Source organism: Athene cunicularia (genome assembly GCF_003259725.1).
Source record: "Athene cunicularia isolate RWA chromosome Z unlocalized genomic scaffold, athCun1 chrZ_part1, whole genome shotgun sequence".
Taxonomy (NCBI): Eukaryota; Metazoa; Chordata; class Aves; order Strigiformes; family Strigidae; genus Athene; species Athene cunicularia.
In genome coordinates this window covers 18429988-18454995 of record NW_020799142.1, presented here as the reverse complement: position 1 = coordinate 18454995, position 25008 = coordinate 18429988, and the positions used below count along the sequence as shown (strand labels likewise).

The 25008-nt window shown below is 37.7% G+C and overlaps 2 protein-coding genes across 3 annotated transcripts in view; both read left to right on the top strand.

Annotated features, from left to right (window-relative positions):
* Positions 1 to 25008, top strand: part of ITGA1 (integrin subunit alpha 1) — a 76351-nt gene that overhangs the window by 5860 nt on the left and 45483 nt on the right. The window contains exons 1-2 of one of the 2 annotated variants that reach the window (XM_026865448.1): positions 14415 to 14457; positions 23474 to 23594. In XM_026865448.1, coding sequence (XP_026721249.1) covers positions 23521 to 23594 — 74 coding nt within the window. In that variant the 5' untranslated portion in view covers positions 14415 to 14457; positions 23474 to 23520. Of the gene's footprint in view, positions 1 to 14414; positions 14458 to 23473; positions 23595 to 25008 lie in introns of those variants that run through there. The other variant, XM_026865447.1, reaches the window with a different exon arrangement.
* PELO (pelota mRNA surveillance and ribosome rescue factor) lies at positions 860 to 3543 on the top strand. Its single transcript, XM_026865449.1, has 2 exons — positions 860 to 1614; positions 2755 to 3543. Exons 1-2 carry the CDS (start codon positions 889 to 891, stop codon positions 3184 to 3186), a joined length of 1158 nt encoding a protein of 385 aa, XP_026721250.1. The 5' UTR covers positions 860 to 888; the 3' UTR covers positions 3187 to 3543.

The window sequence follows — 25008 nt, the reverse complement described above, 5'->3', positions numbered from 1 at the left end:
GGCCTACTCCGGGAGGTCTAGCGGCGCGACACGCGCGCTCCCGACCGGCGGATAGCCGACCTAGCTCGGGCTGCGATGAGCGGTCTTTACCAAAAACCGGCCTGCCCCGGGCCCGCGGCGAAGCCCGGCCTGAACCTCAGCCGCGGCCCTCCGGCTCCTCCAAGCACTCGCAGCCGGCGCCTCGCCCAGCTCAAGGCGCACGCGTAGCGCCCAGACACCCAGGCGCATGCGCACAGCGCGCCCTAAAAGGCGCCGTCTTGGAGGCGGGCGCCCCCTCCCCCTCTCCGCCCGGCACGCATGCGCACGGCCGCTTCCTCCCCGGCGCGTCCGCATCCGGACCCAGCGCATGCGCAGAGGTGCTGCGCGCAGGGGTGCCCCCCCCAGTGTCGCGTGCAGTGGTTGGGCGCGGCGGCGGTAACCTGCGGCCTCCTCCCCCCGTCCGCGGAGCCGGCGCAAGCCAGAGCCGCGGGGGGAGCCTGCGGGGGGCGCTGGGAGGTAGCCACGATGCACCTGTGTGCGCAGGAGAGGGTGGTAAATTGACGTGCGTCTCAGCTACAGTCTCCCGCCTGTGAGGCGGGAGGGGTCGGGGCCCGCGCTGATGCTTTACCTGCAGCTCTTTACAGCGATGATTCAAACTGTCAGAGCCTTCTAACAGTCTCTCACGTGTGAGAAGAGGGGAAAGAAAACCCCGCTGAAAACAAACCAAAAACTGAACAGTTGTGGAAGGTTATGGTTACAGAACGAGAAGCGAATAAGAAAAGGTACGGCTGGGCAGCCGGGTTTCTGGGTGTGGTAAGTGAAATCCGTGGAACCTCGGAGTCTGGAGGTCAGGCGGTACCACGTAACGGCTGCTGGTGCGTGAATGAGGCAGCTCAGGGAACCGCCAGGATGAAGCTGGTGAGGAAGGACCTGGAGAAGGATAATGCAGGACAGGTGACCCTGATCCCCGAGGAGCCCGAGGACATGTGGCACACCTACAACCTGCTGCAGGTGGGTGACAGCCTGCGGGCCTCCACCATCCGGAAGGTGCAAACCGAGTCGGCCACGGGCAGCGTGGGCAGCAACCGTATCCGCACCACCCTCACCCTCTGCGTGGAGGCCATTGACTTTGACTCACAGGCCTGCCAGCTGCGGGTGAAGGGCACTAACATCCAAGAGAATGAGTATGTCAAGATGGGGGCCTACCACACCATCGAGCTGGAGCCCAACCGGCAGTTCACACTGGCAAAGAAGCAGTGGGACAGCGTGGTGCTGGAGCGCATTGAGCAGGCTTGCGACCCAGCCTGGAGCGCCGATGTGGCAGCTGTGGTCATGCAGGAAGGGTTGGCTCACATCTGCCTGGTCACTCCAAGCATGACACTTACCCGTGCCAAGGTGGAGGTGAATATCCCCCGCAAGCGGAAAGGGAACTGCAGTCAGCACGACCGGGCCCTGGAGAGGTTTTACGAGCAGGTGGTGCAAGCTATCCAGCGGCATATCAACTTTGAGGTGGTGAAGTGTGTACTGGTGGCTAGCCCAGGCTTCGTACGGGAGCAGTTTTGTGACTACATGTTCCAGCAGGCAGTCAAGACTGACAACAAGCTTCTGTTGGAGAACAGGTCCAAATTCCTACAGGTAAGGCGCTAAGCAGTCTCCAGAGTAGGTAAAAAGAGGCTCAAGAGCTGTCTGTGATAATAAAAAATGGCAGGGGTGATGGGAAATAATGCACTTAGAGAACATAAATTTGTCTGAGTGAAAGGAAATTATTTTCCTGCCTCTCAAACTATAATGTAGTTATGCAAGATACAGGGATGGTTCCTTCCTAGGATACCTTAATGTGTAGTAGAGAAAGTATTAAATGTTTCAAACTTACTATAAAGGCATATTTAATCTTCAATTAAGAGTGAAGTATAGCTTGGAAAATAGCTGTAGTGTTAATCTGTCAGTTTGTATAGCATGCATGTTTAATAACAGCTTTCTAAAGCTTTTTAAACAAGTACCTGGATGTGCGATAGGTCAGTTAATTTTATTGTTAGTTTTGTGCTACATAGTTAAAGGTTATACAGGACAAAGCATTTTTTCCTGTTCCCTTAGACATCTCATTGATGGAGTGGATTTTTCTGCCTTCAACTGAAATAGGCAAACCCGGACGCTAAAATAAGTTTTCCTTTTCGTAAGGATACTTGTATCATTTTTTCATTGGAGCCTGTAATATGCACTTGGAAAAGGCTGGTAGGCAGTGCAGGGAAGCATGTCCCAGTACTCAGTGGTCAAGAAGTTTAGGAGATGCATTGCACTAAGAAGCTACCTTTTGCATTTGTATCAAATGTACTTCACAGCTTTGCAAACATGGTAGCTGTGCAGTTGTGCAAGACTTGATGCTTTTGCACTATATTTGTGCAGTCTTAAGAGGTGTTCCTCGTCTTGAATGCTTTAAAAGGGAGAGGCTTAAGTCTTAGTTTCATAATAGTTTCAAGTGGCCCTACTCGTGTGCTTTCTGAAACAGCTTGCATTTTTAACCCAGTCTTTGAATAAGAGAAACATCTTTCCTGTATTTCTTAAAATACAGTTTAAGGGATTTGTTACAGGCTTTGGGTTGCAGGAGGCGTCTTTTAAGAAAAGGATTGTGTAGGTTTCAAGAAAGAGATAATTTCCTTGACTAGTAATCAAGATAAATATTCTGTATAGTGGAAGCTCTTTGTAATTGACTAATCAAGAAAATGGTCCTTTTTATTTAAAAAAAAACAACAAACCTTTGACTTTTCTTTACTCTAGGTCCACTCTTCTTCAGGACATAAATACGCATTGAAGGAAGCCCTCTGCGACCCAGCTGTAACTAGTCGTCTCTCTGACACTAAGGCAGCTGGTGAGGTCAAAGCCTTAGATGACTTCTATAAAATGCTGCAGCATGAGCCTGACCGGGCTTTTTATGGTTTAAAACATGTGGAGAAGGCCAATGAAGCCATGGCCATCGATACCTTGCTGATCAGTGATGAGCTCTTTCGACACCAGGATGTGGCTACACGTGCCCGATATGTTAAATTGGTAGATAGTGTGCGTGAGAACATGGGCACAGTACGCATTTTCTCCAGCCTTCATGTGTCTGGGGAGCAGCTTGGCCAGCTGACAGGGGTGGCAGCCATCCTGCGCTTTCCTGTTGCTGAGCTCTCTGACCAGGAAGATGAATCTAGCTCTGAAGAGGATTGATAACAATGACTTCTTTCCACAATTTCTTTTCAAAATCATGTTGAAATGACATTAAAGGTCCTCCCTTCCTAAATACTGTGTGTGGATGTGCCATGATATGTAATTTCAGGTTTTGATAGTATTTCTTACAGTGTCTTACATTAATTTCCTACATAGTCTGCTCAGCACACTAATGGATATTTGTTCTGTGGTAATGATTATTGGCATACTGTGCATTGGAGCTGACTGGTTTTGCAAGTTACACCCTGGACCTCCAGCAGTACAAGAAAATATTGACTCCCAGAATCTGCTCATTCTGCATGTTAAGGCAGACTGGCAGCTTAGTCTTTTGATGTGTGTATGACATGATAAACTAAGGGGGAGAAAATTATGCCAGACTGTATTTCTGTTCTGCTTGAAAAGAGTATTGCAAACCAAATGTAAACTTCTCCATACAAGACCTATCAAAACTCTGTTTGATCTTAGGAACTCACCATTCTTCCTAAGACTTGGGAAAGGAGTGGGATCAACATCATCTGTTAAGGGGGTTTATGAGTCTAACCACTTAAATATTTCTGTGAAACACCTGATCCAATCTTTCAGAAACCAGGCCCTCCAAACTAACCATTTCCTCCCTAATATGATAATAGATGCAAAACAAATTGTAAAGCTCAGTGCACCCATTTCAGTTATCTTTTTGAATGCTATGCTATTTGGAGATTGTCTTGAAAACCAGCAAGGTATGATACATGTTCTCTGACTGTGTTCTGATAAATTGGCATTGGGATTATCTAGCACCCAGTTCTGAGAAGGTATATGAAAAGACTGACAAAACCAAGACCCTGCTTTCCATGAGGAATCTTTTGACAACAAGTAGTTTAAGTAGATTCATAATCTGGTACTTTTCTATATGTATACCTCTTTAAAAACATACATGAGCTGTGGTACAGAAGTAATTGAAAATTTATAAATCAAACTTAGCTTAAGATAATGACAACTGTAAAAATCAAAATTCTTTTCCAGTTATTTGATATACTCAAAGCATTGAGAGCTGCTATGAGTTTTGTTTCTTTGCTAGACAATAAATCTTAGGCTGAGGAAGCAGAAACTGCTTTTAGATTCTGACATACCTTCAAGAGGATTGTTCCGTTTAAACCAGTGCTTGAGGGTGTAGTAGGTTGTGTGTGTAAATAAGCTTTCCTTTTTTAAATGTGATTGGAGGGGGGGGAACAGGAGAGACTTGCCAAAAATAAATGTCATTTAAGAAAGCTGTGGAAGACTTCTGAAGTACAGAAAGAGACATAACAGTGGAAGATTTAAAATGAAAACTTTGCATAGAATAATTTTAGGAAAAGCATTTTTAATAGTACTCTCATGTGTTGATGGGTGCCAGCTGTGTGAATTTGATATTATCTATTATGAGCTAAACATCAGCCTAAGCTCCTTGATAGAGAAGTATTTTTGAATTAAAAGCCATCTCTCATTTTCCGTCATCCACACAGTCTAAGGAATGCATGAACAGAACTTTAGAGCTGTGCTTTATGAACACTGATTCTTCTCTCACTGAATACAAGCAAGCCCATTAAGAGAGAGTCAGCTTGCACATACAAATTATAATATGTTATTTGAGCATACATTTTTGTCTTGAATGGTGTTGACTCCCACAAGTCATAGAATGCTCAGGTAGGCTTTCTTCAGCAGTTAGGACTGGTTAAATTAAAATTCTTTTTTTTCTTTTAAAAATCTGCCTAAGCTGATTATACACTTTGCCACCTAGAAAGCACCTTGATTCCTGTGATATATGGAGTTAAATGTAGAGAACATATGAAGCAGGTAGAAGAATCTGATCTTCAATTAAATATTACTTATATGCAGCAAATTGTGGCCTAAAACAGGCTCATAATGTCTTAAGCAAGGTCATTAATTTCTTAAAATGAAAAACTGGTATATTCGTATTTCCCTTCTTATAAGTAATGCCAATTTGTTGCAGTTGTACATAAATGACACATTCAGAATTTCAGTACCAGGAAATTCTTAGTTTAATTCTCAGCAAACTGAGAGACAAATCAAACTGTTCTTTGGTTGTGGAATGCTTTGTTTTCTATTAGACCAAACTGATTCCAAATATTCCATTTTAAACAAGTAACTATACAGAGGTTTTGCTGTGTACTGTAAGATTACAATGGCAGTTTAGCAAGTCTGTGTTTTGTGCTTGTGGAAGTGTATCAGCAAGGAAAAGCAGCAGCCATTTTGCTGCTTATTTGGGTTTTTTAAGGTATAACAGCAAACATCTGGTAAGAAAATATGTTCATAGTGATTCTTGGAATTATTTACACTTAAAATTCTGCACTGACTTTAAAATTCATGAGTACTTTTTTTAGCTATTGCTATCATAGCATTAACTTTCTGAAGGAAATGCACATCTAGTTGCCCGAAGTATGGAAGGGTGGGATATTTTTTTTTTATTTTTATTTTTTTTTAGAAATTTTTGTAGTAAAATAAATATACAGTCACTATGTAGACAAATGCTTCCTGTTTCAGGAAACAGCTTAAGAGTTTGATATTGAAAGTAGGCTCTTTTCAGTAGTTGCAGATGCTTGACCTGGCAAAGTTCCAGAGTTGCTAGTATCTTTTACATTTAAAGGATTTTGAACAGTTGAAAAGTCTATATTGCCAAAGATACTTGCTTAACCAGACCTTAATGTCTGCATGTAGATAACAGAAGAAAGATGCATGTTACCTGCAGATCAAATGAGTAAGTACTGGAGCCATGGGAAAATATTTTTTTTTCCTTTCTTTGGAGCTAAACACACAAGAAGTAAAAACTGTTTGCAATAGGAAAATTGTTCGCTTGCACCTTAAAGTTTTTAGTAATTTTGAACAGTGTCTCAGTTTAGTTTCTGATTATGTTCTGACATAATTCTGTGAATTAGTACCATGGTTTATCTTCCAGTTCTTCAGTTTTCAAAATAAATGAATGCACATTGTTGGTCTTAATGTTTGTTACCTTTGGTAGGAATAAAGCTTTAAAATCTATCATGAAATCAGCTTGATCCTGAACCCTGCTGTGCCCTTCAAAGATTCAAATAAATTCTTTAATTTAGGTCACAAAGCCTCTCTTGCAAGCTCATACTTTGGAGCAGGCCCCAGTTTGTTAGTTTTGTCACCTCTGGCATTTAAATCTAGTTGTTATTATTATATAAATTTTTTGTGGTTGTTTACCAAATAAAGTTTGGTGCAAAACATGAGGTCACCACCAGCAAGAGACTAAAGTAATCCTGCTAGCTATAAAGCAAAATAAAAGATAAATCTTACAGTAAAACTGTAAAGCATTTAACAGTATTTGACCTAGTGAATTCCTCATGTATCCTACTGTCTTCACCCTTGCACACTATCTGAGCAAAATTATGGTAATGATCTTTTGACCACTCCCTGACCACCAGTGTAACAAGAGACCATAGCTCTTCAGCTTAATTTGTGATTTTAAAGCCATGCAAATGTCTGAAGTACTTTTCATTTGCTACTGTTCTCTCAAAGGTTAAGTAGCTCTGAATATTAAAACTATTGTACCCTTTGAAAATTTTTTAGCTTAACTTCTGAGCTGCTGACTTTGGTTTGCCTTTTTTCATGAAGCTAAATTATAGCTGCTCGTCTGGCTGATTTATAGTTTGAGTCTCTCCAGTTTCTTTCTGGAAGCTGCATTATCTATCCAGAAAATGTGCTCGGTTTCATAAAGGCAAAGTGGGGATAAATGATACGACCATTTTTAGGCACCCAGTCTGTTCACTTGTCTCTTAGATTTTCATATCTCTAACTTCTTTAAGAAAACAAGACTGTTTCTTAAAGGAATAGAAGTCTAGTTTTGCAGGAAAAAGATATTTTCAGAATATTTATGCTTTTGTTCTATTTGAAGCCCCATTTATGCAGTGTGTGGTCTATTGCTTCTACAAAGGATCTAAGAAAGTAATTCTGAAAATATGAAACTGCAATTAGAAGGTTTGCAAATTTCCAAAATTGGAATTCCTGCAAGACACATAATAACAAAAACATGAAGAAATTACTTCAGAAAACTACTTACCTATATATTTTTTCAGTATGGCAAAACCAAGACTTGAATTATTTTTTCTTGCTCTCTGATATATCAGTTGCTTTTTTCAGTTCCCCCCAACTTTTTTTTTTCAATGACAAAGTGAAAATGTTTGTTTTAGAATGAAGTTCTTAAAATGTAGCTAGGTGCAACTGAGGTGGTTCAGGTTAATGACTGTGAAAAAGAAAAGTTTCTTCAAGCTGTGCTAATGCGGGGAATGGTACTGATTTGAGAGTCATTCCATTCTCAGTTCTTGTTCAGTATTCAACTGCAACTTGTTTCAAAGCAAATGATAAAAATTTTGATGCTGGTAGACTTTAGGATTTCTTTTTTGTTTGATTTAGCAGATGGTGGAAACAAGAGAGAGATATGGCATTGCAGTAGATTATTTTGCGACATCTGGGTTTCACCTATAACAGCCACAACTTGCTTTTAGGAACTGTTGTATTTGGATTTTGTATAGGAAAATAGTATTTTGCAAACTCATTGTTCTGGTAATGTAGAGTTAATAAAATGCCTAACCATTTGGTTCTTGTGATTATTGATATAATTCTTAGTTTAGGCTCTGACGTGGGTCAAGCCTGGGCTTTTTCTCCAATGGAAAGAGTAAACATACACTGTGGAGTTTCTTGTGTGACAGTTGCCCAAAGAATTGCTTAATGAGCATAATGCTTACTCCTGCCACATTTTTTATGCTTGACTCAAGTAGGGCAGTGACTTTTATTTGAGGAATACTGCTTGCACGATATAGAATATAAATGAAAGAAAAGTCTCCAGTCTAACAACCAAACTGTAGTGCATATTCTCTGTAAATTTGTGAACTTGACTGTTTAGAAATGCAGTATAGCTTTCCGTGAAAAAATTGTCTCCTAAGGTGTGTCAGCCTAAAATAGCATGTGAGGAAAAGGTCTCTGAAATTATACTTGTTTATTCTGTTGTCTGAAAATAATTCTTCCTTTTGTCCCACTTGAGGGCTATACAAGAAACAGAGCGGGGGCTGATACCAGAGCAGCACTTGCTTCCAAGTTAGTGTCTTCTGGGAAATGCAACATGAAGCAGCAGCTTTCAAGCCCTGCCAGCTCCTGTCAGATTTTGCTATATCAACCTCTAATTTATTGCCTTCTTTTTGGGAAATGCTATGGTCACAGCTAATGTAATTACTGCCATGCTGCTCTAATAGTTACTCTGGAAGTCAGATTAGAGCTGATCATGAATCAATCCTGTGACAAAATAGCTGTTCCATTAGAGAACATTAATTAGTTGAAAGGAGTCCTCCTTTTTAGGAATGTACATACCAGACTTGATGGGAAATTTTTTTCTCTGGTCCAAAATGGAATTTCTAATCAATGCCAAGCCTAGAATTGTTAAGAAGTCTAGAGGTTTAAGGAGTCATAAGGGACAGAAGATAGGAAGCTCAAGACCCTTTTCCATTTCATTGTTAACTCTAGACTAAAGATGCTCCCTTTTCTGTCAGTGTCTTTGGTAAGTACAATTCCACAGTGTATAAGCAAATAAGTTTTTAGATTTTGGTCAAGATAGCAAAACCACAACTGACTCAGGTATGAGATCTCTTGGGATGTGGGACACAATTTTCAGATTTCTGATCTGGATGGGACAGGAAAGTGATTGAAAACTGGGACTGTTCCCACGTAATGCGCTCCAGCTGTAGTCTTCACATTTCAGAAAAAAAGCCCTGAGTAGGGTTCCAAGTTTCAGAAAGATTTTGGACCTGGTGGCAGCCAAACAAATCTAATTTAAAGACAGGCAGATTATTTCCTATGCAGCCTTAATACAAACTCTTAGACATTTGCTTTACTTAGAACAAATGGTATTAGCTGGCTTTTACTGAAAGCACTTCAGAACAAAGAAATGAAACACAAAATATATGTAAACTTATGTATGTGTGTGCATCTGTAAAGATGCAATATCCTCAAAGAATGTGGTATCTTCATGTAAAAAATAAAGCTAACTTGAGTCTTATAGCTGCTTTTGTAGCTGAAGGAATGACTCAGGATGCAGACTTGATAGTTATCTTCAGGCTACCATATTTGTTTATGGTAGGACAGGCTTCATAGCAAGTGCTACATTTAGGATGTTTGACAGCTGGTTGTTGAATGCCTACGAAGGTGTCCTTCAATGGTTTCTGAAGCTCTGAAAGCTGTAACAGGTTTGGCTGAAGAGAATTGCCCTTTCTTTGATCTGCAGTGTTCAGCCTGGTGACTTCAAATGTTTAATACTGGTACAGGTATTTTAGTTTAGGTGTAAAAAAATAATTAATTTAATTCGTTTATCTTAGTTGCCATAAGACCACTTCTACTCCCTTCGGTAAAGAGAACTCTTTTATCCCATATAACTGATTCCTCTCCTGACTGGAAATTGCTGTTCTCCTATAGGGTGACTAAGAGAAGCTGAAATGAAGTAGCTTCAGATATGGTGCAGGGAGAACATCAGCTGCCTGCCAGGACAGCTGTGCGGACTGGGGAAGTAGCTGCCCTTACTCCTAGACTGTACTGAGGACCTGCTGGGACAGCAGTGGTGAGAGGCAGAAAAGGAGCAGCTGCCTCATGAGGGAGCTTTTCCAGGTTCCAAAGTCACAAAGAAAGATGAAAAGCTATAGTTCAATGGAAAACATGGGATGCTGTGTTGGGCATACAACTTCTTCCCCATAGAGAGCTGCAGTGGGTGCTTGAAATATCTGTAGTCTTAACAACACATCCTCAGTTGAGGGTAAGGTGCCAGCTGATGTGATTAACCATATGTCCAAGGAAAAAGCCTTGAGCCTGAGGCTGAGACTTGAGATATTGAGGCACTGCTAATCCTATCGCTACAGAGTAACTAATTTCTGACAAGCATGCTCCATGTGTCACATACAGCATTATTACTGTATCTGAGGCTTGTGAAAGACTTTGTTTTCCTTTCATACCTATCTGAAAACCACCTTTTCCAAAAGTAGGATGTAGTGCTTTGTGAAACACATCAATATGTTGTGTTGGCGATCAGCATGATAAGCAAAGGAAAAATTTCTAGTCAGACATAAAAAACCCCAAACAACAGAAGCTGATTGAAATAAGCCTTTCAGAGTTTTTGAGGGGATGCTTAAGTGAGAAGAAACAGTAAGAGAAAGCCAGAAAAAAAAATAATGCTATAAGATTTGTTTGGGTTTTTTTAACAGTGTTTCAGGTTGTTTCAACTAAAGCATTGTGTTTTAAAATAACGAGGTCATGGTCAGTCAAATGGCAAGTTTTTAGACTTTTTCTCTTGAAAGTCTCAGAAATCAGTTATTAAAACTGTATTAATACAAAGTCAAGCATTGTCATCTTGGTAAACAACAGATTTATGACTGTTTAAGCAATTGCAAGGCATCTGCATATGTTTTATCCAAGTCTACTTGCATGGTCCTGTGTATTTTTGTTAAGAGACAGAAGTCCTATTAAGCCTAGAAAGAACAAATTAATGTTGACAGTGAACACTGACAACAGTAAGTTTAGCCTTTCCTAATTTTGAAGACTTGTCTTTCTGACCTAAGTAAGTTATATACATCTGTTAAAAGGGGTTTTGCATTTTTTTTCAGGGCAAAGTACTGAAATAGTCACTGAAAAATATTCAGTGCTTTAGGCAGTAGTACCTCGAAATTGAAGTTCTCACTTCTACTTTTAGAACACACTTAAAACTACTCTGTTCCTTAGATTAAGCACTTTTATTTTGACATAAGAACTGGCAAGAAATAAATATATGTTGGAGAGCAGAAATTTCCTACTACTAGAAAAATAAGAAGTTGGGACAACTTCCAGTCAGAAAAATCAGAGCTAAAGGTCACATTTATATGGATTTTTTTTTACCCTGAAAAATATGATTTAGTTGCCAGCAATAGATAGGAATCAATTCAGCAATTCTGTACCCTATGCTGTGAACAGAAACAGCACTTGCTGTTCTTATTTTAGTGGAGCATTGTGTTGCCCCGTTTATATCAGTCCAATTCTTAGTGCACGTGTTGGCAACCACATCTCAACAGATTGTACCACAATACTGACCTCATGTCAGATGGGGATTAGCTGTCTGAGCTGACTATACAAAAATTCTTAGATTAGGTACCTGATATGGATTTATTGAGTACTTTCCTTTTGATCTCTGCCAGTTTAATGTTCTCTAGGAGCTTTAAAGATTACTAAAAATATTTTTTTGTTTTATTTGTAAATAGGCATCAATCTCAAGTTATTGACCATTAAATGTGTTTCTTTTAGAAAGCATGTTTCCTTTCATGATTTTGAGGCAAGCTGCTGTGAGTTGGTCCTCTGTGTATATTAGCACAGTTTAGAAAAGTCAGTTTCAGAAAAAGGGAAATGCGGTATGCAAAGAGCTATTGACCAAAGGAGAATAAAAAGAGGGCACAGCATCAGCACTGCTGTGCTTTCTCTAGCTGGGCTGAAAGGAAAAGCTGAAAGTGATCCATTGCCAGTCTATGCTGCTGAAACTGTAGTTGAAGTGCTACTTGCATAAAGCTGATGTTAAATCTATGATATTTGCAAAAGAAGTATTGTGATGGCACGAGGTACCTCTGTGCCTTTTTAGGTACTTTTTTAACACTGACAGCTCCCGTTGGCTGTAGAAAACTGAGTCACTCGTAAATAACATCAAAACTGACCTTAGCTTTGCAAACTTCAGTTTAGCTTGGACAAGTGAGATCTACATAAAGAAATAAAATTTCCTCTTTGTTAAGCTTCTGAGGTACTTTTGTGAAGTTGATGCAGGTGTTTGAAAGAAAGAGTAACAGATTCTTTATGGAACCCCTGCTAATATCAGAATACTTTCTGACCAGGCCTGGGCCAGACAGATATCTTAAAATCATGGGTGTACCTCATGTGCTGTGGGTGGGAAATATAAGTTATTAGTGCCAGTAATTCATGTAGAATGCTCTATCTTAAACTGCATCTAAAAAACAGGATGTTTTTCTACCTCTAGAGTCCGGCTTTAATTTTTGGAGAGGGAAACAAACCTTCCTCTTATAATCTCTTCAAGGCTAGTTCCAAATTTCCCTGAATTGTTTATTGACCAGTAAAAAAGAACATTTGCAGTGAAAAGACCTGAGATTAATTCTGTAGTCCTTTTAACAGGCTTACCAGTAAAATTACTACACCAACAGTGTATCAAAAGACGTGCTCATGCTCTTACCGGTACTTGAGTGTCTTGATCTTTAAAAATTAGTCAATATGATTGATGATGCATATCATTATGCTTAAGTTTCATGTTAGTATATAGCATTGTTACATAGTATATAGTATGTTGCTATTTAATATTGATAATTCATGGTGATATACTGGCTTTTGCAGAATTTATTAACTTTTTATTTAGGAAAAAATATATCTTGACTATAAAAATATACCACATAGAAAGAATATTAAATCTCCATAAACATTTACTACAATTTTTAAAATTATTTCCCAAACCACATAATGAAGTGACAATGGCAGAGGCCCCAATCTTGATTGTATTCCACTTCAAATATGATTATTTCGGGGAACAAGTTTCTAATGTACACTAGAGGGGTGTATTTGTCATTTCAGCTGAGTGATACCGGTGTGAAGTTGTTGTTTTGGCTTAGTTGGTTTTTCTGATGATCTCAGGTGAACACTGTATACCACTTCCTGACTTACTGGTACATGAATCCATTTACTGAAGTTCGATTTTATCTGTTGCCTGTAAATTACATTCACCTCCCCGGTAGACTGAAGATTAGCTACTAATTTATAAAATGTTGAGCCTATGAAAGTCCTTGTGATTGTCTTAGACTGTAAATTGAGTAAAGCTGCTTAAGTAAAGTAAATAAATACACATAGCAGCAGTCTATGAATTGCCTAGTGCAATAATAATTGTTCCTGTTGATTGTTGGGTTTTTTTGTCCAAATGAACAAACTTTTGTATTGATCTTCAGGTTTTCTTAGGTCGTGATGTGTATGTGGTGGTGGGTTTTGTAGCCTTTTCTAGATTAGACAGATATTTTATGGTTGTTTATGTTCATGGAAGACTCGATTTAATGCCCACTGTGGTCATTTGCAGTCCCACATTCTTGTCTGCTTGGATTTCTCAGTTAAAAATGTAAAATATATGTTTTCACAGAGCCATATTCTTTAATCTCTCCAGTGCAAGAAAAGATTTCTTACAACTGTTAACTTCATAGGTAGAGATAAGTAAGGAAACAGACTGGCTGAGGATTATCTTTTCTTTTAGCAGTGAACAGTCATAAATTTCAAACCAGAAAAAATCTGTATGCCTTGGTAGAGAGCTGATGCTGTAATTACCCATGATGGTGCATGCTTGTGGCAGGCTCAGGATTCTGTTAGTGAGCAAGCCAGATCTGACCTCTGCAAATAGGCAGTGCCTGCTACCCCGTGCTCTTGCAGGACAGAGCTGACGTTCCCTGCAAGCATTTTGCTACTGCTGTGCAGTTGGGAATGAAGAAGCACTTCCATCTGACCTCGTGGTGCGAGAGCGCTAACATCTGGGAACCATTCACAGTCAAATTCCAGCGTTTCAACAAATACGTGACTTATTTTCCATTACTGACTGTAGCAATCTCTTATCAACTCTATTCTCACTGTAGTTGTTTTTCTGGTTACTGATAGAGAAAAAGTTTTTTAAAAATCTTGAACAATATTATTGAAAATACAGTTGATTCATTGTAGAGAATTAACATATGCAATAGGAAAGAAGAATTGTTTGGATAATTGGGTTTTTTCAGTCTAAGCTCAATATCAAGCATTTTAAAAAAAATTCAAAATTAGATTTTAGCAACAGTAGGTATCATTCCTTACTCTCCAGTTTTGCTCTTGGAAGGTACAATTGCAAGTACACTTACTTAAGTACAAAAAACTTGGCTTAAACTTTACAATACTTCTCTTTGTAAAACTGTTTTCTATCTTAGACTGTTGTAGCATCTCCCTGTGCCATTTAAATGGAGTTCAGTTTTGTAAATAGCTTGTTGATTTACATTTTGCCTGAATGTGCTAGCTTTATATAATGTTTGTCTAAAAAATGATATGTCTTTGTGCTCAGAGGAAGTTTGAAGTTTAAGAATTTTCAAGTTCTTGTTGAAGTATGAGAGTACATATTGTAGACAGGGAAATATGGAATTCTTTTTTATGTAGCCATAACATAGGAAGCTGGAGCAACATAGTGGTTCCCTCTTCCTCTACCAGAAGATGACTCAGGTAAAGAAAATGAATGCTCTTTTGTGCTCTAGTGAAAATTATCATAGACGCTGTACTAACAGAAAGGTGTTCTCTATACAATTTGACTATAGTTTGGAAGTTGGTTTTTTTTCTTTTAATATACATGCCGGAGAAGTAATACTGAAGTGTGTCCATCCCTGCTGGCTCTGAAATTTTTGCTTGGTCTGCACAGCAGAGTTGTCTGGGACCAAAGGAAAAGATACATATTTGTGAACTCCCATCTTTTCCCTTCCATTGCACTTATTATAGTTTCTTGGATCACAGCTGAATTGATATTGATTAATTTTATAGACATAAATATGAGCTATTGACTTTTAGCATGCATGTTGACTGCATATGCTTTTGCTGTACTACATAAACACTGGCTTGGATTTAAGTTCTGTGGTGCTTTGGCTAGCTGGGTGTGAGAGTGTCATATCAGGATATTTATACTTGCTTTTGAAGGATTTCTTCCCTCTTGAAGCCTTTAGTGATTCGGTTGAGAGCAAGCCAATGATTATGCTCAGCATGAGGCAATGAAAGACAGGAGTTTGTAGCCATTGTGAAGGAAAGAAATGGAAAAAGTTCTGCTTTTAGAAAGCATTTATTGCCACCAAAGCATTTCCACTCTGATATTAGCATTAAGACTGCTGACCTTTGCGAAAAATTATCCAACAATCCCTGAAAACAACTTGGAGGTAAAATTAATGAATAATGATACCAAGTCAGGAAGGGGGGAAAAAAAACCAAAAACAAAAAAACAACAACAACAACAACAACAACAAAAAAAAAAAAAACCCACAGTCCTTTGTCCTGGTAGAGACAGTAACCTGAGTTTTCAGCTAGGCATCATGTTTTGCATGAGTTCTGAGATTATCACGTTTCCCAGAATGTTCAAAAGGAGTTTCTAGCTTCCTGAGATGTTCTATAGATAGGTGATTTTATGTCTAGACTGATCAGATAGATTGATTTGTGTGTGTGTGTGTGTGTGTGTGCTATTGTTCACTTTCATTTAAAAGAAAATAGACTTTTAAACATCTAAATAACAGCATAGTGGCAATATATCCACCCTCAAGTACATTAATTTGTCTGCAGTGTTTGGCAGTTTTCTCTGATTTTCTTGACAGAATATTTTTATTTTATTTTTTAAAGATAGCTTGCTAGCTGACAAGGGAAAACACAAGTACAAAGCATGGATTCAAACGAAACTTAAAAATAAGTACACTATGGCATTTGCAATTCACATTTGAACACTGACAGGTAGTAATTTCCTCCAACTCACAGGATTCATCAGTGTGATGCGTATTCAGTGCTTTCTTTTTCCTTAATCCTATATTAATATACTGAAATTGTAAAAGGTGTACGCCATGTTGCATAATGATAAATGTCACCAGTCTCTTCTCAAAATAAACCTCCTTTGGATGGAGAATAGGGATGACACTTACTGTTGAGCACATATTACGGTCACATCTCTCACTCAAAATCTGTTGTATTTCTACAGGCTTTTGCATGTTTTTCTCATGCTTTAACTCTGATGTAAAATACATCTGATTCAAAGATGCATTTAAGTTAACTATTAACCATAATAGTGTGCTCCTATGTAAAGATGGTCATACTTCTTTTCTTAAAAGGGTAATGAGGGGTAGAACTTTTTAACCGATTGTGCTACCTATTGCACAATCCAGCTATATGTTTGGATTGAATCATAGGCATAATGTTGAAGAAACTATTACTTAAAGTGATTTATGTGATTACATAAGATAGAAAAGGTATGAAAGCTACTTGCTTAAGAATGAAAAAAAGATTGTGTTTGCTTCCTCCCGTTAAGTAAGTGTTATAGAATTTAATTTCTTAGGAAATCTGAAAAGAAGACTTAAAAGTATTTAGGAATTATTTCACATGATAAGAATAATAACACTTTGGATACTCAGCATCACACTTGTTTAAAAGAAACTGCAAGATTCTTAGTGGATTTACTTGGCCTTTAATTTAGCCTAAGAGCAATAAAATTGGAAATACGTGAAGTATGCCAGTTAGTGTAAGAAAATCAGTCGAGCTAACAGTGTGAAGTCAAATAAAAAATCACTATGGAAGAAGAGTCTCTGGGACTTGCTAAGGATTTTACTATGTGTTTTTTCTGCAGCAGTAGCTATACCAGGTTTACCATGCTGGTTTCAATAGGGCTACACAGTAGAAATGACAGCAGGACATCAGCCTGCAAAACTGGGATTCAGCATAACTGAGCAAGTAGAAAGCTTGTAGAAATCCAACTGAAACATCATACCTGACTTTCTATCAACCTAGAGAAATTTTGTGCAGAGAAGAACCTACAGGTCCATGAGCAGCTTTGGTGACTATTGTAAAGAACACATTTTTCTGTAGGTTAAAGAGCTCTTGTTTATTTACTTTTTGCATGAAATTAATCTCCTGCTCCCTTTAAGCTTCTGGGGTTTACTTCAGCATACACATTCATTTTAACAATGCTTTCTGTGTGAAACCTGGGGGTTTATAGATAAAGCTAGATGTTAGGAAACAAAAAGTTATAGTGGGATGTTCAGGAGGAAGTGATCTTTGATAGCAAAGCAGAATGGAGCTAGAGGGGAACACAAAGATTGTAGGGATTTGAATGGAGTTAATTGTTGATTGAAGAACTACATCCAAAAGTTGGACTGCAGATCTTCTAGGAGTTTCACTTCCATCAAGCTGCTAAATTTGCTAAGCCTCTGTACATCTGAACAAGCTTCATAGCTGACTTCACAGCTTTCTGTATGTAACTGCGTATTTCCTTTTCCCCTTCTGTGAGAAACTGCAAACTGCTAAGAATTTTTCTGATGAGTGGACTGCTTTCCAAACTTTAAACAAAGTAGTTTTATTCTGATGTCTGTTACCGAGTGGGGCATGTATTCCTGGTCTCTGCTATTGTATTTCAAAAAGTTTTGCCAGTTGCACTGTGTTACTCATTTGAGACCACATTACAAAGCATTGATTCAGTATATTTTCAGTCTTGACACCACATTATAAAGCTATTTTCCAGTACAAATTATTCAGTACAAAATCAGCAAAGAAAGCATTATTTATGGGTTGTACAAAGCATTTAATTGGTTTTGAAAAGTATGTGGCTACTGAATCTGAAACCACTTTTAAATATATTTTTCTTGGTCTTTTGGGGATATTTATCTACTTTTAATAAGAAGCCCTTTTTTTTTTTTAATTATTTGGTTTCATTCCAGACTGTCAGTCTTTTGCTCTTCAAAGGTTAAAGATTAAAGAAAAAATGCTGGAGGCAAAATTATACAAAGGTTCTTTTGTAGCCTTGAAAAATAAAAGGCTTGATTTAAGGGGTACTGAAAAAGTTTCAGAAGTTGAAACTTTTTTCTTAATATACAGTTTTATTTTAAATACCCTGATATTTAGCCAGCCAGAACTGAATGCAGCAGGAACTCCAACTACAGCCTCCTTGGCCTTCCACAATAGCCAGAGCACTGTGGCCCCTGAGCTCACAGATGGCAATTGTACCATGCCATGGCTATTTTCTTCTGCTTGGGATGCCTATGACTAAATCTCTTTTTCATAAGACAAGACTGTTATAATTCTGAAGTGACATTATCGCAAATAAAGCAAAAAATAAAATGTGAAGATTCTCTTATTTGCTGGTCCATCAAAGAATCCACTTTCATGTGTTTGAACTTTTAAAAAGCATTTTAAATTATGTCTTTGCAAGCAGCGTGTTTAATCTTCCCTTGCTACCAGCCAGACGTAGTCCAGCTCTGAACCCATATCCACAGTGTTGTGTTGATTCAGCTAAAAGATCCAGCTTTCAGGAGGTTTTATCTGCTGAGGCTCAGTGCTGCACTATTTGAGGACCACAGTCTGTTCTCTGCTACCTGCTTGATTCCGGCTAGCTGAGAGCAGCAGCCCAGGCTTGCACATGCCAACATACAGTGGTATCAGTTTCCTCAAGGGAAAGAGTTTTATAATTTCAGAGGATGGTATTAATTGCCCCCATTTTGAAAATAAGCTTTTGTGGGAGGCCAAGCCAATGGTCCCAGTTCTGCTTCCCTCACTTGAGTAACTGTCACCAGCATCCCAATTGCTTCCTTTCATGCTGTTTGTTTACTCTGTATGTTTTCTAAGATCACAACAGAGACAGGTAGTCTTTCACAATATCAGCATAAAATACTTTTAAAGGCAATCAATTTTTGCCTTATAAACTAGGACATCCTTCCTAGTGTCACTTAGCTTTCAGTACATTTTGATCAGATGCACTGTTTTGTGTTGCTGTATTGTACTAGAGTGCTGTTTGAAGATCTTTAAAATATCCTCACATCATCATTGGATGTAATATGTGCTGTATAAGACATTAAAGCAATATTATTTTTTAATTTATTTTATTTTTGCAAGAGTTCTAGGTATAGGAGAACTCCATAAAACGTTTTAATCTTATCTTAATCCTCAGTTTAGATTTCTCTATTCTCTTTTATTTTCCAGGATGGAAGCAGTCTTGGATTTCTTTTCTGCTAGGAACTTCTTTTGTTTCCCAACATTTCTCAGTTGTGCATACATTTGCAAGACATTTGTACTTGTTTTGTTGTCCTTCTTGATTGCACTTAGACCTGCTTTGTTTCAGTCTCTTCTTGCAAAATCCAGAGGAATTGATAAAGTCAACTGAAATGCTATAGCAGTAAGTGTAAAATGGAACAAAAATAACACTTTGACCACAACACTGGTGGGGAGAAATAGTGTGCAGCCAACACGTAAACCCTGTTCAATTTAAAGTGCAAAATTGTCCTTTCCCATTTTTGCAAAAAAACATCTCTATTTCTCAGAATAACCACCATTTATAGGACACAATCGTTATTTGCTACAGACTGTACACAGGTAAAATATCCTAACTGAATTTACTCTCTTCTCTTGGCTAAATCAGTCTTCATGATGTCATTTATTGTGGGTGATTTGTGGTGATCTATTTTTTATCAGTAAAAAGCCAGGTATTAGGCTTTGTTCTACAGTTCGGGTTATGTTTATGTCCATCTGTTCTAGGAAAATAAGAGTGTCTATTCTGCAGTTCTCTGAAAAGGTTAGAGTGTCCAGGCAACATTCACTTGGATAAGTGCCAGGGAAGTATAGTTTTGCACAGTTTAGAGGCAGAATAACCAGGCAGACAGCATGAACATTTGGTTAAAAGATCTAATTAAATAAAACAGGAAAAAAAAAATAGTGGCTACTGGACAAGTATGAGCTACTACTCTGGATTTGTAACAAATAATATTTGGGTTGTTGTCCTGGTGACTGAGTGTGAACCTTTCACATATAGGTACAAAATGTGCTCAGCAAAGAATGCCACATGCATCAACTAGTGTTCTCATCAGTTTCAGGAGGCAGTGAGGATGTTGTCCCAGGTTTTCTACAGTGCCTCATTTCTTGTAGAACATGAAGTTAATAGCTGGAACTTCAGCTTTATCCTTTGATAACCATTTATATACTGCATTTCAGATTTTAGGCAGTATTTTTAGTTATTCTGTTGACATAACATGAAATAATTCAAAATCTTAATTTACCTACATTAATTGTGATTAAATATATAGTCAAATACTATGTACCTTACAAAAAAATGTGGTTTTTTCTCATTAATCGCCATAACTCTCAAAAGAATCCTTTTCAACTTCCTTGTACCTCTTATTTTTACATTGGTTCTGCCAATAGTCTTTTTAATTCATATACGCAAGTTTGCTAGAAACAGATGAGAATGCATGCATCTTAGACAGAAACTGGAAGTTTGGAATAATGCAAACTAGATATTGTTACTAATATAAAGTGTTGTTTTCACAGTCATAGTGATATTTTTAAATGTTCTGAATACTCAGGTCATGTAAAATGTTCTTTGTGCTGAAAAATGAAACAAATGTGAAAGCTAGGTTGCCATAAATCAGTAGATTTTATACTGTTAATTAACAGTATAATGTGGGTTACAATAAACTCCATTCTATTTATTGTCTGCAGTTTTGAACGCATCTTTGACTAGTAAAATTTCCTTTTACAGAATCAGTGGAAAATGTAGTAAGATACCATTAAATCTATTAATTATTTTAAAGTTAATCTTACACTGCTTATCATTACTTTTATTCAGAAACATTATGCTCATGTTTAATAGGACATGGAAACCACAGGAGGCCATGTAATATATTTAGATGTTAAAATATGCCACACAGTTTGTGTATGAAATCAAACCAAAGCTGATTTCTGGCTAAGATAGAATGGGAAGAGGAGAGAGCTAAAGGATAGCCATACTGGATGAAATCAAGACTATATTTGTCCAGTGTCATGTCTTCAGGAGTACATGTAAGCCAGTAGCTAAAGACAAAAAATAACTGAGCAAGCATATATAATGTGCCTCTTCCAGTTTCTGAATATTTCCAGCTGAGGGGATTTCCTAAACCAGATGTGTGTTCTGTATTGTTTGTAACCTGCAGTGGATTTGTCTTCCCCAGTTTACCCATTGAATACATATAACAGCATACAAAACATCCTTTATCAACAAGGTCTACATGACTATTTCCCCCTTGTGGAGTCACCTTCTTTTTATTTCTGACCATTCTGGCCCATCTAACTTCTTTTGATTCCTCCAGCTTTATTTTTTAGAAGATGGTTCTAATTTGACTTCACTCAGAAGCATGAGAATTTGGGGAGTTAGTAGCAAATAGGTGTAATTTTTCATTCCTCTTCTAGTCTGCTTATTTTAGCATCTCACATTTTCAAACTTTCTGTGATAGCTATGAGGATTAGAAGTGTATTTTTTAAAATATCACATGACAGATTGAGGTAACTTTAAGACCATTTACTATGGTGAACACACAGTAAAAATCACAGTAGTTGTCAATACTGCATCATTGTGAGGAAATTCCTTGTCTATCGGCAGATGATGGACTGATGATGGAGTATACAGTGATGGAGTATACAGAGTACAGAATAACTTGCAGTAACTTTAGGAGAAAGTAAATTAGAAGAGAAAAGCTGGAATCTGTGGCCTTTAATATTTCATATCATAATGTTTTATATATCATCATAAGGTGAGAAGGGGGGAAAAACATGCCTCTGAGCAACCTCTAGAAGGATGTTTTGTCCATCTTATTCAGGGGCTAAATTGAACAGACTTCTGGAGATCTTAAGAGGCAAATCGACATGGATAGATTTTGCATCTACCTTTCTTCAGCTAAATAATGAACTTAGTCACTTACTTTAGCAGATGATCTCATTAGAACCATTTCATTTTCTAAGAGGTGGATTGGGAGTCTAAATTACATGGTCTGAATCCCTCACATGATGTCAGAAGTAATAATTGCTTTCATTCAGAAATTTAACACAATATTTGAACCAGTGATTACTGAATCTTTAAAAGTCTATTTTGTTGATTTTAATTATGCTTTGATGACTGAGAGTGAGGAAAGAAAACAGGTATTGCACATGAGCAGGCATAGCAGAGTTTGTTTAAACATAAAGATTTAAGGAAGACAAAAGATGCATGGATTTCTTTTCTGACAAATTATTTCTCATCCAACTGTCAGCCATGAATTTTTTCTTATCACTTGCAATGGATCTTTTCTGAAGAATGAGAATAAACCCTGTTTTAGTTTGTTCACTTCTGTATATTTCCTGACTCTGACTACAGGAAGAAAAACTAAAATAACACAAATGAAACTTCCTTTTTTGCTGTCCAGTGAAACTGGAAATATCTACTGAGTGATAAATAGTCTTCTGTGATAACTTTTCTGCATTAAGCAGGAAATAAGATGCTGAGAGAGACAGATTAGTATTGACCACTTGGGAGCCTAATTATAGGAATAAACTTTCTATGAGAGTATCATCATCTCAATGATGAATATCACAGATGTATTTTAGTAACTCTACATTATTTAGATGCTTTGACATGCAGCATTATGGATTTGGGTGTTTTTATGTAACTGTCAAATATTAGCAAATGATCATGAAATGCTTCTTTGAAAGGAAATGAAAGTTGTGTACAATTGTCTTTTCAAGTAGTCTTGATCTACAAATTCAATTTTTGACTCTAGTGAATTAAATACACAGCTCTGCAGCAGCAGTGTCAGTGGTTGCTTTTGAAACTGATTTCAACAGAACGAAGATGGAAGAGATCTCTATAAGAAATTTTTTAAAAAAAATATATAAATAACCTTATTTTTATATATAAATAGTAATTTTGGCTTCTTAATGAATCTCACAGTGGCTTTTGGTTATAACTTCAAGCTGGAGTTTTCAGCCAGGTCATTTTTCTGAAACTTGCTATACAGTCATATTTTTACAGTATTTTTCCTGATGATGATCACTGAGCTTTAGGGTTTGGGAAATCAGTCTGAAGAAGTATCTGCTCTCATGACTGATCTCATCATAGTCCAACACCACCATTGTAGATCAGCTTTTCCTAAGTGGGTAAATGTTGGATTCCTGCAAATAGAATTAAAAGAAAATTATATGCTTTTTTCTCTCTAATATAGATTAAAATTAAATACATCTAAATGCTTTTCCTCATTCTTTTCTTATCTGTGTCTTCTGTAAACAGTTGAAAAATTAGTTAATTTCAAGTTAATAAAAACTTGGAAACTACTACCTTGAATGAGGGAAGGAACATTTTGTGTAAAATTCTTACATTAGTAATGCATGGAGCTAACAGGAGTAAAAAATAACTAAAATGTTATTTTATTTACTATTGAAGGTAATAATATTTTACTTAGCTATTTGAATTGCAATTTACAAATGAGTGATGGACTTTGCAAAATAGATTTTGGATACAGAAGTCCAGTTACTAACATCTCTGAATTTAGTTAGCTCTGTTTATATGTGTGAGGAAGTACATTTTATGTCTCGTACCAGCTGTGATAAATATGTCCAAAATGCTACTTTCAAACCCTGTCTTCTACCCTCGTTAAGACACAATTGAGCCTTGATTTCTTAAAAGTCTTGGGGTTTATGTGTATTGCTACATATTACTTTTTTTTTAAAGCTCTCTTTCACCTCGTTGGCTCTTCCAATGTTGATGTGAAAAATGCAATGACCTTCAGTGGCCCTCTGGAAGACATGTTTGGATACACAGTGCAACAGTATGAAAATGAGGAAGGGAAATGGTAAGCTCTTTTTCTTTTCTTAAATGGACACTCCAAAATTATCAGCTATTCAATGACTCAGGTGCTATTTGTAAGTATGCCCCATACATATGAGTCATATTTCTTAAATTAATGCACAGTCCCAAAGAAACCAGGGACATAAATTTTACTGCTTATGTCATCTACATTTAGTTTCTCAAAGACGTAAATTAGTTCACAAAGTGGATAAATTGCCTCAATGATGGAGCTGAGAACGTTTTGTGTTAAGCCTGAGGCCTCTTTTTTCCTTATCAAATAAAACCATTATTTATCTTTAGTTTGTGTTAATGTATTGGCAGTGAAATTGCTCCTGGTTTACCTAACTAATCTGTATTACTTTTTTTTTTTTTCTAAACTTTTTCATCAGTGGTTGTCTGAACTGAGTTTTTTAACTAGTGGGAAGATTTTGCTGTCAAAACATTTACTAATACAGTACTCCACCTTCCCTTCTGAAAGAATAATTATGCCTTGCCATTGGTAATATAGTCACATTTGGAACTTGGCATCCTCTTAACCTGACTTTTCCATATTGTTTTCCTCAATTAGCAGTTGCATTTTGGCATCCTTAGTGGTATCATTGCTTCTTGGACTTTTGAAAAACACCTGCTCATGCTTTTCCCTTTCAAAACCAAACTTCACAGGGCTGGTGGACTGAAATAATGATTAAATGGTAAAAGGTTTGGAATCCTGAGATCTCCATCATTATTTGCAGATTTCCCAGAGCTTTGCTAGTAATTTGACATTCTTAATAAACCCAGGGACTCCTGCAGGCATCCTGGGACAACAGGCACATAGCTGCGTGACAGCCAGGTCAGACTGTTCTGCAGTGCCCGAGCAAACCCCCCTGCAAGGACAGGGACTGTCTGACTCCAATTCTGTCCACCACTGCAGCACAGTGTTCACTAGTCATAGAGGATGTTCACAGAAATAAAATTGCAGAATCTGCTTTTGAAAATGCTGGCTCTTGTCTGCCCAGGTTGTAGGATGTTTAAATATACATCTGCATGAGGGTCATGAGAGAATAATAATGACCTTCTCTGCGCTAATTTAGACCTTCAGGAAATGGTATCCGTTCTAGGAGCTGGGTTTTGCAGAGTAAGTAAGCTGTACTGTTGTAAACTGTCCTGAAACATTTCAAGAGCAAAAAATAATATGAGCTGGAAATGGCGACTCTTCCAGTAGCTGAAGGAAGACAGGAATCTAAACTAGTGTGCTAGATCCGAACATCTCTGAAATTAAACTCCAGAGCTGCTGTTAAATTGTCAAGCTTTCAAGCTGCTTTCAGAATAGCAACATCCAGAGCAGGAAATCTGTAGGTTGACAGTTAAATATACAAAGCAGCCTTGTGATACTTTTTGTCAACTTCTATAGCTCTACCTAGATACCACAGATAAAG

Coding starts and splice junctions, on each gene's coding strand:
- PELO (XM_026865449.1), top strand. CDS start 889: ATGAAGCTGGTGAGGAAGGACCTGGAGAAGGATAATGCAGGACAGGTG. Junction 1,615..2,754: donor ACAGGTCCAAATTCCTACAG/GTAAGGCGCTAA, acceptor TCTTTACTCTAG/GTCCACTCTTCTTCAGGACA.